Raw genomic sequence first — 18,329 nt, forward strand, 5'->3', positions numbered from 1 at the left:
TATTAAGCATGCAGTAAGTGCTTAATACATTTTAAAAAGAAACAAGAAGAATTTGAAGCAAATTAAAAGACTTTTCTCTTCCCAAAGAATGGAAGATTTGTATTATATCCACGTGCCCAAAGACTGCCCTAGTTTAAAGCTTACCCACTATCTGGGTACAGCCCCTTTTCCCCTTGACAACTGCCAGGACACCCTGATCCCTGACAGGTCTCGATCCCAGTTCACACCACCCACTCCTGACTAGGCCAGTGCCCATGAAATGCTTACCTGGTCAAGTTTAGCATACCAAGTCCTGAATGCTTTGTTCCCAAATCTGGAGGGCTGATCCATGGGAGGGGTCTCATCAATCCATCTGTCTAATGTGTTCAGGAGAGCGACAAGCTTATTAATGGGCTGTATGAAGCAAGACAGACAGAATGGAATACAATAAGCAATAGCATCAGATGTGGAAGGAACTACCAAAGAGGAAAAAAAAACCACCTCCTTGGTCCTGATGGACTCACAAGAGAACACTAATTAGCACCAAGACTACACAAACTACCCTCCAGAAATGAGAAAGCACCGTATCAGCCTGCTTTTATGATATCCCAAAGACATCCCCAAGAAGAGAAAAAAGCCTGTTTGTACAAACATATTTGTAGCAGCTCTTTTTGTGGTGGCTAAGAATTGGAAATCTAAGGAATGCCCATCAATTGGGGAATGGCTAAACAAGCTGTGGTATATGATGGTAATGGAATATTATTGTGCTATAAGAAATGACAAGCAGAATGATTACAGAAAGGCCTGGAAAGACTTGTATGAACTGATGTATAGTGAAGCGAGCAGAACCAAGAGAACATTGTGCAGAGCCAGCAATATTGTATGATGAACTGTGAAAGACTTGACTATTCTCAGCAATTCAATGATCCAAGACAATGATGAAACATACCATCCACCTCCAAAGAAAGAAGTGATATTGACGGAAGACAGACCAAAGCATGCTGTTTTTCACTTTCTTTCATTTTTTTTTCTCTAATTCAAGTTTTCTTATACAAAATGACTAACTGGGTAATGTTTTACATATTCGTACATGTATAACCTATATCTGATTGCTTACTGCCTCAGGAAGGGGGTAGAGGAGGGAAGGAAAGATAAGAATTGGAACCCAACCTATAAATAAAAATTTTTATTACTAAAAAAAGATTGCTTTTATGAGACAAATATTGTCCTAATACTTCAACCAGGGAATAGAATGAACAAGATCAATGGCTCCACGCAAGCCCTACTAGGGCTGGTAACTGTTTTTTAAAGCCCTGGGCAGGGAGTCAGGACTCCAGGACTCTAATCACAAATTGAGTGAAGAACCCTGGTTATGTCACTGCCTATTTTAGTTGTCTTTAAAAGCACAGCTTATGCATACATGCAGGACTTTGAGTGTGGTATGACAGAACACTGAATTTGGAGTCAGAGAGCCTAGATCCAAACCTCAGCTTTGCTAACATGCTACCTCTGTGACCATGAGGGCATGACTTCACTTCTTTGGGTTCCTGTCCTCAAAGGAAATTGAGACAATATGGACTCTATTACCTCCCCTTTCCATTTTAATATTCATTCATTCATATATTAAACACTTGCTATGTATATACACATGCGCGCGCGTGTGCACACACACACACACAGCATTAGACACTAGACATAGATGAAGAAAGGTAGCTTGGTGTAGTGGACAGGGCTCAGGACTTGGAGTCAGGAAGACCTGAATTCAAATACCTGCTCAGATACTTACTAGATGTGTGGCCCTAGGCAAATCATTTTACTTGTCTCTCAATTTACTCCTCTGTAAAATGCGAAGGTTGGACTTGATGGCCTTTAGGTACCCTTTCAGTTCTAAATCTATAAATTTATGATGCTTTGACATTTTCTAGTAGCAAAAAAACTGAAAGTAAAATGAATACTGACCAACTAGGCAATGGCTAAACAAATTCTGGTATATGAAAAGAATGGAATAATACTGTACCATAAGAAATGATGGATAAAAGAATTCAAAGAAACATGACAAAGATTTGTATGAATTGATGCAAAGACAAATAAGAACTATGAGAAGATATACACAATGACTACAGTAATGTAAAGGAAAACACTAAAAGTCAACAAAACTGATTAATTATAATGTCAATTTTGGTCCCAGGAAATAGATGATGATATTACACCTTCCTCCTCTTAGTACAGATGTGAGGAACTAGAGATGCAGACTGTTGCATGTGCTGTCAGACTCAGTCCCTTTGGTAGTTTTGCTTAGTTATTTTTCTTTATTAAAAGGGAGAGTTCAGTGAAGGTGGTATATAAGGAAGGAAGTGATGTGAAAAATGAAAGGCCTCAATAAAAACAAACATAAATCTAGGGAAATAACTAGTTCCCTTTAAAACCTATCCCACTGAGCTCAAAATAATTATCACCCTCAACTGATACAGGTAGTCTATTAGAAGTAACCTCCATTGGCCTGAGCTCTCCCAAGTTTCCCTCAAAAACAACATTAAATCAAGAAGTAACCTCCATATCCCTTTTGCCCAAACCATCATAAGAAAGAAACAGGTGTCAAGATGTATGGTGATGGAACGGGCTGAAGGTCTCTACAGTAGTAGCTGATTCCTCTCTCTAGCTGCCCAATAAAGGAAAAACTAGAATCTGAATTTTCATTTCAGGTCCCAAGACTAAAGACAGAGAAATGGAAAGGTCCTTTATAGAGGTAGCCAGAGAATATACTTCCCCTTCTACACTGGGAGGAAAATTTCTTTAAGGCAAATTCTTCACCTCAGACACCCTGTAAAATAGGAAGATTTCTGGTTATTTTGAGCTATAAAAAAACAGAGAAAACCTAAGATTTCTAGCTGAGCATCTAGGGAAAGGGAGATGAGAAGAATATGGTAAGAAAAATATCCAAAAAAAAAAAAAAAGAAAGAAAAGTATAATCATAGGGTAGGGGAAAGTCCCAGTGTATATGGACAAAACAATTTGTACACAAACAATTCTGTCATCAAGAAAGTTGGAAAAGCTAACAGGCCTCAACCACAGATTAAAGAAAGCAGGTGAAGCTAAATGTTAGATATAGAGAAGTAGTAGATTAGAAATGGATTATAGGGGGCAGCTAGGTGGCGCAGTGGATAGAGCACCAGCCCTGGAGTCAGGAGTACCTGAGTTCAAATCCGGCCTCAGACACTTAACACTTACTAGCTGTGTGACCCTGGGCAAGTCACTTAACCCCAATTGCCTCACTAAAAAAAAAAAAAAAAAGAAATGGATTTTAGAATCAAGCTAGAGCTAGCTAATCAACATGTACAGAGATGTGGGCAATACCTAAACTTAAGTAGCCCCAGAGATAAAAAATGAATACATCAGCTGGAAGGGCATTTTCAGAGAATCAATGAGTTTGTAAGAAGCTTGTATATATTGTATATATGAGCAGTAAACCTTAGAAAGCTAGACATAATCAGGGATTCTCTGCCTAAGAAACAAAGTCAATACCTAGACACTCCTTGGTAGCCTCTGAGTTATACTTAGAGAGTATATACTTCAATAAACCTAGTATTTCCTCCTGTTGGATTTTATGAAATAAACAATATTCCCTGCTTCAAAACACACCTTTGCAAAGAGAAGAAATTTGGAACCCTTGAAAGATGGGAAATTTCACTCTATGCATACTTGGAAAGATGCAATACCTCCATAAGAAGAACTCAAAGAGTTGCTGTTTAGACCTCAATGCATAGAGAACCAGGTTACTGGGAGGGTCTGAAAACAGACCTAACTCACCCTGTGCAATTCCCACAGCACAAAGTAGAACAGCTATTGCAATCTGAAAGACCCAACAAAACCTGGATTTTCTCTAGGCCTCAGGACTTCAGAGTAGAGTTGAAGGGGATTAAGTAAGAGCAAACTGGTGGCTAGCTAGAGCCTGTTGGCTCAGCTAAATCAAATAATTAAAAGGCTCCCAGTATGTTTTCTGTGGATATCTCTGAAAGGAGCAAACTGCCTATTGTCTAGCTGGAGGCAGAGAGAATGGGTCCAGGAGAAAGGCTGAATTAGCACAAGTCAAGGGCCCTCCCACCAAAATGAATAGTTCCTGCTTTCAATTTCTTGAGAGTAATTTTCCAATTCTTCCCTGTCCCAAAATGCAACCATCTCTGGGGGAAGATACAGGGAGATTAGGGAACATTCTACTTCATAGCTGTAGGCAGGTAGTACAACCCACCCATTTGTCTGCCTCAACCCAAAGTGAGCTACACTGCCTGCTGTCCTTGCCAGCTGCTCTCATACCTCTGAAGACTAAGCAAATTCCCTCTGCCTCTCTATCCCTAGAATGGTCTCAATCAGAAAGAACATTGGAGCTAAGAAAAAGAAAATGTATGCAAAAGCACCTAATACTGGAGTCTTAACAATAAACAAGGCCAGAAAGCACTGTGGCAATCAAGGATTTGCTCAAGTAATTATAAAGCTCCCCTCTAATTAACTCCTTCCCTATAGCTGACCTTAGCCCAAGTAATAATAGCTCATATTTATATAGCACTTGAAGATGTTTTTATCTTTTTTTCTTTTTGGAAAACATGTGAAAACATTTTTTTAAATTTTGAATTCCAAATTTTTTCCCTCCCTTCCCTCCTGCCAGTTAGAAAGGCAAGCAAATTGATATAGGTTATACATGTGCAGTCATGCAAAACATAGTTCCACATTAGTCATACTGTGAAAGAAAACACAAGACAAAAACATGAAACAAAATAAAGTTTTAAAAAAAGTATGCTTCAATCTGCTTCAAGTTCTTTCCCTGGAGGAAGAAGGCCTTTTTCATCATAAATCCTTCAGAATTAATTGTCTTGGATCTCTGTATTACTGACAGTAGATAAGTCAATCACAATTGATCATCATAAGATATTGCTGTTGCTATATATGATATTCTCCTGGTTCTGCTCACTTCCCTCTGTATCAGTTCATGTCTTTCCAAGTTTTTTGGTTTGGGTTTTGTTTTGTTCTGTTTTTGCAGGGCAATGAGGGTTAAGTGACTTACCCAGGGTAACACAGCTAGTAAGTGTCAAGTGTCTAAGGCCAGATTTGAGCTCGGGTCCTCCTGAATCCAAGGCCAGCGCTTTATCCACTGTGCCACCTAGCTGCCCCCCTTCCAGGTTTTTTTTGAAAACCATCTTGTTCATCACTTCTTACAGCACAATAGTATTTCATCACAATCATATACCACAATTTGTTCAGGCATTCCCCAATTGATGGGCATCCCCTCACTTTCCAAGTCTTTGTCACCACAAAAAGAGCTGCTATAAATATTTTTGTACAAATAGGACCTTTCCCTTTTTAAAAAAATCTTTTTGGGATACAGAGGTATTTCTGGGTCAAAGGGTATGCCACAGTTCTATACCCTGCTGGGCCTAGTTTCAATTTGCTCTCCAGAATGGTTGGATCAAGGGCAGCTAGGTGGCTCAGTGGATAAAGCACCAGCCCTGGATTCAGGAGGACCTGAGTTCAAATCCTGGCCTCAGACACTTGACACTTACTAGCTGTGTGACCCTGGGTAAGTCACTTAACCCTCACTTCCCCACCAAAAAAACAAAAACAAAACAAAACAAAAAAAGAACATGCTTGCATACATAACATACAAATAGGTTTAATTCAACAGAATGGTTGGATCAGTTCACAACTCCACCAACAGCACATTAGTGTACCAATTTTTCCATATCCCCTAAAATGTCATTTTCCTTTTCTGTCATATTAGTCAATCTGATATAGGTGTGAGGTGGCAACTTGGAGTTGTTTTAATTTGCATTTCTCTAATCAATAGTGGTTTAGAGTATTTGTATATGACTATAGATAGCTCTGATTTATTTTTCTAAAAACTGCCTGTTCAGATCCTTTGGTCATTTATCAACTGAGGATGGCTCTTATTCTTATAAATTTGACTCAGTTTTCTATATATTTGAGAAATGAGGCTTTTATCAAAGAACTTTGCTATAAAAATTTTCCCCCAATTTTTGTAGGATTCTGGTTTTTAATTCACTCTGCTATCCATTTCCCTTTTATAGGTAACTTCATCCCACTTAGTCAAAATTACTGTATATTTCCCTCCAATCTCATTCCTTCTCATTCATATTCTCTCTCTCTTTCTTCCACTTTTTACCTTGTCCCTCCTCAAAAATGTTTTCCCTCTGACTACCACCTCCTCCAATATGCCCTCCCTTTTATCAGCCCCCCTCCGTTCTCTTAGTCTTATTTCCCTTCTACTTCCCTGTAGGGTAAGATAGATTTCTATACCCAACTGAATTGGTATGTTATTCCTTCTCTGGGCCAATTCTGAAGAAAGTAGTAAGGTTCAAGTGTGCCTGCTGCCACCACCCCATCTCCACTGTAAAATTTCTTTCGAATCTCTTTTATGTGAGATAATTTACCCCCATTCTACCTCTCCCCTCCCTCATCTCCCAGTGAATCCTTCTTTCTCATCATCCCATCATAATCAACTCACATCTAGATCCTCTATGTATACTCCTTCTAACTGCCCTAATAATGATAAAGTTTTCAGTAGTTACAAGTATCAACTTCCCATGTAGGAATGTAAAATGTTTAACCTTATTGAATCCCTTATGATTTTTCTTTTCTGTTTTGCCTTCTTAGGATTCTGTTAACCAACTCTTCACCCATATTATCCACGATCCATACACACAACTTATATTTGAAAGTCAAATTTTCTATTCAGCTCTGGGTTTTGCATCAGGAATACTTGAAAATTCTCTATTTCATTAAATATCCATTTTTCTCCATGACGTATTATGATCGGTTTTGCTGGCTAGATGATTCTTTTTTGTAATCCTAGCTCCTCTGCCCCGTGGAATATCATATTTCAAGTCTTCTGATCTTTTAATGTAGAAGCTACTAAAGCCTGTGTTATCCTGTGGCTCCATGATATTTGGATTGTTTCTCTCTAGGTTCTTTCAAGACTTTCTCCCTGACCTGGGAGCTCTGGAATTTGGCTATAATATTCCTGGGACTTTTCATTTTGGGATATCATTCAGGGAATGATCAGTGGATTTCTTCAATTTCTATTTTACCCTCTGGTTCTAAGATATCAGGGCAGTTTTTCTGCATAATTTCTTGAAATATGAAGTCTAGGCTCCTTTCAGGTAGTTCAATAATTCTTTTGGGGGGGCGGGGCAATGAGGGTTAAGTGACTTGCCCAAGGTCACACATCTAGTGTCAAGTGTCTGAGGCTAGATTTGAACTCAGGTCCTCCTGAATCCAGGGCCAGTGCTTTAGCCACTGCGCCACCTAGCTGCCCATCCAATAATTCTTAAATTATCTCTCGTTGATGTATTTTGAGGGACATTTATTTTTCCAGTGAGATATTTCACATTGTCATTCTTTTGACTTTGTTTTATTGTCTTTTGATGTCTCATGGAGTCATTCTCTTATACTTGCCCAATTCTAATTTTTAAGCGCATTATTTTCTTCAGTGAGCTTTTGTACTCCCCCCTTCCATCTGGCCAATTCTGCTTTTTTAAGTTCTTTTCTTTGGTGATTTTGTACCTCTTACAATTTAACCTATTCTGTTTTTTTAAGTGTTATTTTCTTCAGTATGTTTTTGTTCCTCCTCTACCATGGTGTTGACATTTTTTCATGATTTTTACTCTCATTTCTTTTCCAATTTTTCCTTTACCTCTCTTATATTGATTTTTTTAAATCCTTTTTAAGATCTCCAGCAAAAATAAATGAAGAGGGGGTGGCTAGGTGCACAGTGATAAACATTGGCCCTGGATTCAGGACTACCTGAGTTCAAATCCGGCCTCAGACACTTGACATGTCCTAGCTGCATGACCCTGGGGCAAGTCACTTAAACCCCCATTGCCCCGCAAAAAAAAAAAAAAAAAAAAGAATGAATAAACAGATGAATGGATGAATAAATAAATAAATAGATGAATGAATAAATGGATGAATAAATAAAAAGATCTTCCAGCAATCCTTTTTGAGACCAATTAACATTTTTCTTTGAGGCTTTGTACATAGCTGGGGGGGTTTTCTTTTTTTCTACATTTATTTGTGGGATTTTTATGGCCTAAAACATGGTCAGTTGTTGTTTTTTTTAAGATGCCAAAAACAGATGAGAAATAGGTATGGTCCTTTCTAATCCCATTTAATATTATCCAGAGGTCTATAGTATCTAACTTTCCTAAAAGTTAGAAAAGAAGCAAGCAGCAATAGTGTGGCTCAGATACCAGGATAAAACAGAGTCTCAGTTCTAGCTTCTAGCCCTGTATATATTTGAGGGAGAATCCCAGGTTTTTGAAGAAATGTTTTTGTATTGCTGCTGTAGTATGCCACTTAGTAAATGTCTTGCCTTGAGTTAATTGTGTCTGCTAACTGGAGTAAAGGTAAATGAAGACCCATAAAACTATAGTTTTTGCACAAAGCTATTTTGACATTGTTGTCTTCTGAGTTTGTGTTTTAATCTTCCCTGTCACCATAGTAACTTTCTGTGGTCAGGTACTTTTTAAAAAATGTTTGTTCTTTGTCCAGCCTTTTTCTTGACTTTTAACTTTATGTTAAAGTTGGGCTCTGCTCCCTAGGGTGGAAGAGGCAATGTCCCAAGGCTCAGGTTTTTCATTTTGCTGTTTTCAGAACTAGTTCAGAGAGTTTATAAGTTTTCAAATCTTCCAAGGTGGTATGATCTTTTTGTGTGTAGTATTTTATTTTATTTTCCAGGGTTGTGTATGTCCTTTGACCCAATAATACCACTACTAGGTCTATATTCCAAAGATATCATAAAAAAGGGAAAAGGATTCACAAGTACAAAAATATTTATAGCAGTTCTCTTTGTATTGGCAAAGAATTGGAAATCGAGAGGATGCCTATCAATTGGGGAATGGCTGAACAAGTTGTGGTATATGAATGTAATGGAATACCATTGTACTCTAAGAAATGATGAGCAAGCAGATTTCAGAAAAACCTGCAAAGACTTAAATGGACTGATGCTGAGTGAAGTGAGCAGAACCAGGAGAACATTGTACACAGTAAAAGCAACATTGTGAGATGATCCACTGTGATAGTTTAACTTCTCAGCAATGCAATGATCCAACACAGTTCTAAAGGACTCATGATGAAAAATGCTCTCCACATCCAGAAAAAAGAACTTTGGAATCTGGATGCAGACTGAACCATACTGTTTCTACTTTTTTTTAACTGTTTTTCCCTTTTGTTCTGATTCTTCTTTCACAGTATGACTAATGCAGAAAAATGTTTAATATGATTGTACATATATAACTTGAAATCCTATAAAAACAAATGTTGAAAAATGTCTTTACATGTAACGAGAAAATAATAAATATATTTTTTATGATTTAAAAAAAAAGATTTTGGAGTTCCAAATTTTTCCCTCTTCCTCCCTTCCATCCCCCCTTCCCAAGAAGCAAGCAATCAGATATAAGTTATATATGTACAATCATGTTATACATATTTCCATATTAGTCGTGTTGTAAAAGAAGAATCAGGACAAAAGTGAAAAACCACAAGAAAGAAAAAATAACAAGAAATAAAGTGAAAATAGTAAACTGTGATCTGCATTCAAACTCCATAGATCTGGGTTTTTTTTGTTTTTTTAAATTTTTTTACTTATTTATTTTAGTGAGGCAATTGGGGTTAAGTGACTTGCCCAGGGTCACACAGCTAGTAAGTGTTAAGTGTCTGAGGCCGAATTTGAAACTCAGGTCCTCCTGACTCCAGGCCAGTGCTCTATCCACTGCGCCACCTAGCTGCCCCTCCCATAGATCTGTTTTTGATTGTGGAGAGCATTTCCATCCATAAGTCTTTTGGAATTGTACTGGATTCGTTGCACTGCTGAGAAAAGCCAAGGCCTTCACAGTTGATCTCACAGGATGTCGCTGTTACTGCATACAATGTTCTCCTGGTTCTACTCACTTCACTCAGTTTCATCAGCTCATATAAATCTTTCCAGTTTTTTCTAAAATCCATCTGCTCATCATTTCTTATGGCACAACAGTATTCCATTACATTCATATACCACAATTTGTTCAGCCATTCCCCAACTGATAGGCATAACCTTGATCTCCAATTCTTTGCCACCACAAAAAGAGCTGCTATAAATATTTTTGTACATGTGGGTCCTTTTCCCTTTTCCATGATCTCTTTGGGATACAGACCTAGTAGTGGTATTGCTGGGTCAAAGGATATGTACAGTCCTATAGCCCTTTGGGCATTGTTCAAGATGGTATGATCTAAGAAGAGGTGTGGTCAGTGCTCTGCTTACCTGTGCTCTGGTCTAGGAGCACTCACAAGCTTTTTTTTTCTACCCTGGAACTGTAACCAGGGTCCCTGCTCTTCCTCTCCCTAGGACTAAGACCCAGAACTGCATCTGGGCAACGCAACAGAATCTAGCAGCTACTGTAAGCAAAGGGTCCCCTGTAGTCTCCTTCTGACCAGCAGTCAACTCCCCTTCCCCACTTTTACTGTCTGTGTGGGCTGGGAGCTCCTGAAGCTTCTATCCCAGCCACTTCAGTTGCCTCCAAAGCCTGCTGCTAGTTTGCCAGGGCTCCACTCACCCCCATGAGAAAGAACTTTCCTACTCTCCTCCTAAGTTGTCTTGGGTTAGAAATTTTTTTCACCCTTTTTGTTGGCTCTACTGCTCCAGAATTCATTTTGAGGCAATATTTTAAAGTTTTTCAGTGGGAAAATTGGGAGAGCTCAGATGAACTTCTGCCTTTACTCCACCATCTTGGCTCTGCTTCCCACTTTAAGATTTATAAAACATGTTCCTCACAGGTAGGGTGATAGAAAGTAACACAAGAATTACTCAATTTTTACAAATGAGGAAACCAAAGTTCAGAGAAGTAGGAATTCAAACCCAGGTTTCCTGACTTTAAGTCTATCTAACTATACCACTTCCCCCAAGGTAATGGTTATATCAAAAGATGTTAATTCGACATAAAGCCACAGCCCCTAGGCTTAAAGAGATGCTGGTGGGGATGGGGGGAAAAACCAGCTCTAATACCAGTCCAACTAGCTCACTGTCAGAACAGTTGGCCTAACTCTTCTCAGCCTGACTAAGTCAGGGGACCTATACATTTCAGAAAGCCATTCAATACATAGGAATCAAGGGCATTTTATGGCTAAGCAGGCTACCTATTTCTCTCCCAATAATGGGAAATTTGTTTATCTGCAGGATAAGTGGGGAAGCTGTAGCATAAGCATGAACTAGTCTTACCCAATACAGACTAAGGAAGGCAGCAGATGTAAAACTGCTAGTGCTGAGCAATTAGAACTCAGCTTTGGCCTAAATATCTTAGGACATGATGAAAGATGTCCTGGGGAAACATGGGGTAAAGGTAACAGAGAGGCTGTGGCAGGCCCAGGACCCAACCAGTGGAAATAATTACAAATCACGAGGGCAAAACAGCCTATAGAATTGTAACATCCAAGGCACCTCATATAGAAACTCTATATCATAAATGGACTTTCCCACTACAACCTCCACCCCACCCCATTCCAACCCCCAAGCCCCTTGCCCCACCCCTGGAAAAACAAACTGCCTTCAAATGGCATAGAAATTGATTTCTCCTACCTCAGAAACTTTGTAATCACAGGTTAACTTCTTCCCCTTAACCCCTTCATTTAAGGTGAGAATGAAGCCAATGTAATCTGCATATGCCTGCAGAGGAAAAAAAGGGAATCAGCCCTATCACCTTGAACCTAACATGAAGGCTTCTAAGGATTATTTCTCAGCTCTCAGCATACATCACACATGCACCAAGGCTCTTAAACCCTGGTTGCAGAGACTAACACATCATCTATCCCCACCTGCCAGACTCTCAACTCTAGGTTCTCTACAAAATACAAATTCCTTCAGTGGACACTGTTTGACAAACTCATTCAGACATACATACCACATGACCCCCTCCCCCAACCCAGGCCCTGCAACAACTCTATATTTGTTTTTGATCTTCTCTTTAGCCCATCCCATAAAGGTTGGATGAGGCAGAGGCTACTTCTCACAAAGAGTAGAAAAGCAGTCTCCTATTGTCATCAAACCAGTACCAGGCTCTTCTACCCACACATTTCAAGTTTCTTTCTATGTTCCCCATATTACCCAAAATCTAAAGGTTAAAGCTATCACAAGGATAAGAAACCTATGACATGCCTAAGAAGTTACTGAAAAAATTATTAAAGGTAATTAATCATCACCTACTGCCTGCCCCTTTGATGCCTTTTTTTCTCTCACTCTTTCTTCCCTCATCCCCCAGACACTGAGTTGCTTCTCCAACAGCACTTTGGGCTGACAAATAATCATCTAGGAAGGTAGGATTCCTAATCCTCTTTGACCAATAATAAAATAACAACCTGGGAAAAAATCTACAAGCCAGTCTGGTAGATTTCTATAAAAACTCTCCCCAAAAAACTTCCTTCCTCAAGGAACACCATGGATCCAATTGTCTGAGCATACATCCCACTAACAATCAAGTGCTAAGGCAAAGATTAAATGTACCCAGGCAATCTTCTAAGTCAGAATTTCCCTCCTGCTTATGGAATAAGAATTAAAGTCTAAAAAACACAGTGAGAAATAAGTGAAGCAAAAAAAGAAGGTGCATGTCATCATCAGACTCAAAGATTTCCTCTTATCCCACACATCTCTGGGAACTTCTACAGCAAAAAATGAGGGCATGTGTTTGTGAATATTATGTCTGCAGGGCCCTTCCATTAATCTTGATCTACACTCAAAGAAATAATCTTGAAACTGATTCAAGTTCCTAACATCCTAGTCCAGATCCACTTAATATAACCTATAGAGAGAATAAGAGTCAGGCTGTGATACAGCCACACAACTTCCTTCTTGTGCCCAAAATAAATAGCTTTACAGAGTAGAATACGATTCCAAGAATAACAGATAATCATTACAACATCTCCACAAAGAGCTGGTGACTGACAATAAACACTAGTAAAATAACTGTTCCTCTTCCCTACTAATCCACAAAAACCTAACATCATTTGCATATCAGCCAAGATCTCCAGAGACTTGACAATTGAAAGAGGCTCACCCTGCCCTAAAAAAAATGATGCCATTCAGTACTTAACAAGTGAAGAAACCAATTTAGGTGTTGAAGAGGTCTACCAAATGGCTTACCTAAGATTTTAACTTCAGGTTATATTCAGGCCAAGAGAAACCAAGCCTTCTACTTTTCAAAACTCCAAAAAGAAAGCAAAGAACCCAGACCTCCATCATTTAGCTTCTCATACACTAATTCAGCAAATTAAACAAAATGCAAGTAATGGCTCATGAGAACCAGGCACATTTCCTGGTCCCATGACCAAAAGACCTTCTATAAAAAATTATGTGAGGGGGCAGCTTGGTGGCACAGTGGATAGAGCACCAGCCCTGGAGTCAGGAGGACCTGAGTTCAAATCCGACCTCAGACACTTAACACTTACTAGCTGTGTGACCTTGGGCAAGTCACTTAACCCCAATTGCCACACTAAAAAAAGAAAAATAAAAAGATTATGTGAGTACTTTTCCTGTAGACTATAAAATAATGGTTTCTCTCCTAATGCTTAGGACAGATAGGTGGCACAATGTATGGAACAGCAGGCCTGGAGTCAAGAAGACTCCTCTTTGTGAGTTCAGATCCAGCCCAACACACTTATTTACTAGCTGTGTGACCCTGGACAAGTCACTTCACCCTGTTTACCTCAGTTCCTCATCTGTAAAATAGCTGGAGAAAGAAATAGCAAAACACTCCAGTATCAAGGCAGCTAGGTGGTTCAGTGGATAAAGCACTGGCCCTGGAGTCAGGAGTACCTGAGTTCAAATCCAGCCTCAGACATTTGACACTTACTAGCTGTGTGACCCTGGGCAAGTCACTTAACCCCAATTGTCTCACCAAAAATAAAAACCCACTCCAATATCTTTGCCAAGAAAACCCCAAATGGGGTTATGAAAAGTCGGACACAACTGAACAACAACAAATTAATGTTTAGATGGTCCAGACTCTATAGGCGAGTAGGGCTGGGACCTGAATTCCCCTATCTACACACAAGACCCTGTATACAAAGAAAAATGATTTCTCAGAATAGAATCACAGCCCCATTTCAGTTCTGACCCTACAGAATAGCTTCTGAAACATGAAGTACTTCCCCCACCAACTCTTCCCACTTGTACCTGAGACCGTTTCCACTTGCCCATGTCAGGAACTGTATTTATCTCCTTCTTTGGAATCATGAAGTTATGAGTAGTAGGAGGAGTCTCCTCCAAAGAGTCTAAATGAAGAAAAAGAAAAAGCAAATAACTTCTGAATCAGGAGGTCAAATTGTTTCTCCAGCTCTAATACCTCCTAGTCTTAACTCCCTAAACATGAACCCAGACATCCATTCTCAAACCAAAGAAAAAACCTTGTCAAAATTAAGCCAATAGTGTCTTCCCTTTGTATTTCTTCACAAGAAATTATAAAATACAGATTGTTCAATTTATGACTAACACACACAACAGATGATTACTTGCTTTTAGTTCCTCCCTTTCTCCCAAGTCAACCACCTTAAACAAATCACTATGGGAAACAAAAGGGGTTCTAAAGAATCTATGGATTAAAAAATCAAGAATGGAAGAAGCTGTGAAAAACAGAAGTAGCTTAAGAGAGCTAACCTGGGATATGGTCCTACGCAGGATTGGTATGCCTACTTAAGTGACCCTTTGCCCAAAAATACCTTCTCCCACCTTACCTGATATTACCGTCCATTTTGTTTTACTTCCTGAAATTTTATCACTTAAAAGAACCCTTTGAGTTAATAAGCTTCCTCTTGAAAAATGAAATTATCTCTGGAAAAAAAATCCAAGTATCACATTGGCATTTAGTAGTTTGAGTCGATCCTTTCTTCCTAATACATAAACTGAGATCTATTACACTGAAGAAAAAGGAGTTTTGATTGAGGGGTTGGCAATTTGGTAATTTTGGAACATTCAAAGTGACAGGACAAACCCTGAGTAGGGTGGCAAAGTTGGAGAGGGAGGGCCTTTAGGGCACTATGAGGGCACTGATTGGCTGAAGGCCTAAGAATGGCAAGTGAAAAGATGCCACACTTGATCTATTAATTTTTCTCTAAGGTGGACCCTGCTTTCTGAAGTACGGACCCCTGTTCCCAGGACCTATAATTTAAACAAGTACTATTAGCAATGAACTATTCATTTCAACTACACTATGGGATAAATAAGTTTATATCTGTTAGTCTAGAAACCTATCAACATTTACAACATCCTATCTATGGTAAAGTGCTAGCCAAGTTCCAAAATAAAACTCATTACTAATTTGGGGACTACCAGTACTTAATGGGACACTGGTTCCCAATGTTATCCCTTAATTAAGAGAAATTCCTGCAGTAATCTGGGCTTGTTATTCTTGAGAAGGCCTGAAGCAGGCATCATCACACACAGAGAAGTGACGCCTGAACATGCAATACCAAAAAGCAGGCCTTGAAATGATCCTTAAAATCCAAGAACATGAAAAATGCCATACCGAATCCAATTCATCCCAGGAATGCCAATCAGACAATTAGCATTTATTAAGTAACTACTCTGTGACAGAAACGAGAAATACAAATACAAAAGTAAAATAGTCCCTACCTTCAAGAAGCTTATATTCTTACTAGAATGTTCACATATGAATAACTACAAGCTATATCCAAAGCAAATACAAACTGCTGGGAAGGCTGCACTAACTGTAAGAAACAAGAACTTCTTAAACAGGGTGGCACTTGAGCTGAGCCTTGATAGGAGCTAGCATTTACAAGATGTGGGGTAAGCAAAACAATTTCAGGCATGGGAGTCAGCCTGTGCAAAGACAGAAAAGTAAGAGATAATATGTCAGTTACCTCAAACAGAAAGCATGCCAATTTAATTACAGCACTGAACACCTGAATGGGGAGTAATATATAATCATCAAGGAAAGGCAGGGTGGGTCCAGATTGTGAAAGGTTTTAAAAACCAAACAGAGAAGTTTATATGCAATCCTAAAGGTAATAGGAAACCACTGAAACTTCACCAGCAGGGAAGTGACACGACCAAATCTTCACTTTAGAAATATCATTTTGGCAGTTGTGTTGAAGAATTAGAGAAGAAAAAGACTGAATACTGAGAAACTAACTACGAAGTTATTGTAATAGTGCAGGCAAGAAGGGAAAAGAGCCTGGACCAAGGTGGTTGTGGTATGAGTAAACAAAAAAAGGATAGGAGACATATAGAAGAGGTAGAATAATAGTCAACACATCAACCTGGGGAGGGGGGGAGAGAAGAGAGATGGGAGAGTAAAAAAAAAAAAGTCAAGTATCTAATAGTAACAGTAGTAATAGCAGCAGCTAACATTTATATGGTATTTTAAGGCTTTCTAAGTGTTTTACATATATCATCTCATTTGATATTCACAACCCTTTAAAGTGGATGCTCTTATCCCCATTTTACAAATGAAGAAGTTGAAGCACAGAGAGGTTAAGTGAACTATCCAGTGTCATACAGCTAGTACGTATCTTGGGCAGGATTTGAACTCGGGTCTTCCTGACTCCAAGTAAAGGAGTCCATTAAATCACCTAGATGCTTCGAGTAGCAACCAGAATTAAGATCTGGATGGAGAAGGTAGCTAGGTGGTGCAGTGGATAAAGCACCGGCCCTCAATTCAGAAGGACCTGAGTTCAAATCCTGTTTCAGACACTTAACACTAGCTGTGTGACCCTGGGCAAGTCACTTAACCCTCACTGCCCTGCCAAAAATAAATAGATAGATAGATAAAAAATTTTTTAAAATAAAAAGATGTCAGTCTCCCTAAAAGCAGGAGTGTTTTCCATAGCATGTAAAGGAAAGAAAGGAATTGGGTCCTAGAAAGTTCAGACATCACTAAACTAGCTTTGGAATTAGAAAATAGTTTTCTGTTAAGGAATAAGATTTAGGAGATACTTCAAGCTTTAAATTTCTTCAAGCTTTAAAATTTTATAATTCTCAAAAAAAAGTGAACAAAAGGGGGCAGCTAGGTGGCACAGTGGATAGAGCACTGGCCTTAGATTCAGGAAGACCTGAGTTCAAATCCGGCCTCAGACCCTTGACACTTACTAGCTGTGTGACCCCGGGCAAGCCACTTAACCCTAACTGCCTCACCAAAAAAAAGTACAATTTTATAATTCTTCATAGCATCTCATCATTAATAACTACAGTTTCCTCCAGTCAATTCTCTGAACAAGGTTCCTATCTCCCCCCTCTACCCCTCTACTTCTTCCTCTAGGAAAGGTCACCAAACCCTCAATCCCTCTCTCCTTTCCCTCTGTGGCCCCCACTCTAAAATGCCCTCCTCTAAATCCTCTGGATCTTCTTCTCCCTATCAGTCAAACCCTTTCACCTTTAACACCCTACCCCTCTTCTTCAGTCACCAAAATCTCCTCTTTCACCCCCTCACTTGGCCTTCCCATTCCCTATGACTCTCTCCTCCAAATCACCAATCTCTTCCATTTCTCCTTCCGAGTTTACAAATCGTCCCCTCATCTCTCAGTCATAGGATTTCAAGCTGGAAACCTTAAAAGATGATCCAATTCCATTTTACAAATAAGGAATCTGAGATTCAAAGAAGCTAAGCAATCTGCCCAGTCACATTAGTAGTAGATAGTAGTATCAGAACTGGAACTCAGCTCCTCTGACTCCAAATTCAGTCCTAACCTAGCCTTCTGCCCCACCTCCAATACTTTCAGAATCCCCGGGACCACCTGTCCCCCCGCCCCCATCCCCTCAATCCCTGGGCCTCTTTCTGGCCCCCTATTCCTTCAGTCACTCGGGCCTCCTGCCCCTGGGCCTCCTCCTCTCCCCCCCTCCGCCCCCCATCCTCTCAGCCTAGCAGGGCCCTCGGTTTCTCCCCCTCAACGTCTGGCTATACTGGCAGCCTCCTCCGACCGCCCCTCATTGCCCCGAATGCCTCGGCCAGGCCCAGGCCCTACCTGAAGCCGGCTGCCGATCGCTCTCTGCCATCTTCTTCCCCGAGCTGGTAGGTCCACTCGCCCGCCGCTGTCACCTCTCACCTTTCCCCTTTGCCTTCCCTGCTGGCTCCACCCTGGACTGAGAGGGAAGAATTTACTGAAAAGCAACCGGTACCCGCCCGCTATAACCGAAAACCGCGACCGAGCGTCATCAGGCCTGAGACGTCCGCCATGTTGATGCGGGGCGCTTGTGAAGTGTATCCACCAATGGGCGGGCTCGCGGAGGCCATATTTATTAAGTAAGGTAGCCATGTTGGTGCGGGGCATTCGCATCTCCCCGAGTAGGCCCTGCACTGCCATCT

At 40.0% G+C, this 18,329-nt stretch overlaps 1 protein-coding gene across 3 annotated transcripts in view; it reads right to left on the bottom strand.

The window, feature by feature from the left end:
- Positions 1-18,329, bottom strand: part of PTPA (protein phosphatase 2 phosphatase activator) — a 35,649-nt gene that overhangs the window by 17,098 nt on the left and 222 nt on the right. For 2 of the 3 annotated variants that reach the window (XM_043981988.1, XM_043981987.1), the window contains exons 2-5: positions 17,989-18,106; positions 14,186-14,283; positions 11,597-11,683; positions 268-393 (exon numbers count right to left, since the gene is read on the bottom strand). In XM_043981988.1, coding sequence (XP_043837923.1) covers positions 268-393; positions 11,597-11,683; positions 14,186-14,283; positions 17,989-18,019 — 342 coding nt within the window. In that variant the 5' untranslated portion in view covers positions 18,020-18,106. Of the gene's footprint in view, positions 1-267; positions 394-11,596; positions 11,684-14,185; positions 14,284-17,988; positions 18,316-18,329 lie in introns of those variants that run through there. The other variant, XM_043981986.1, reaches the window with a different exon arrangement.

The sequence above is a fragment of the Dromiciops gliroides genome, chromosome 2, assembly GCF_019393635.1.
Source record: "Dromiciops gliroides isolate mDroGli1 chromosome 2, mDroGli1.pri, whole genome shotgun sequence".
Taxonomy (NCBI): Eukaryota; Metazoa; Chordata; class Mammalia; order Microbiotheria; family Microbiotheriidae; genus Dromiciops; species Dromiciops gliroides.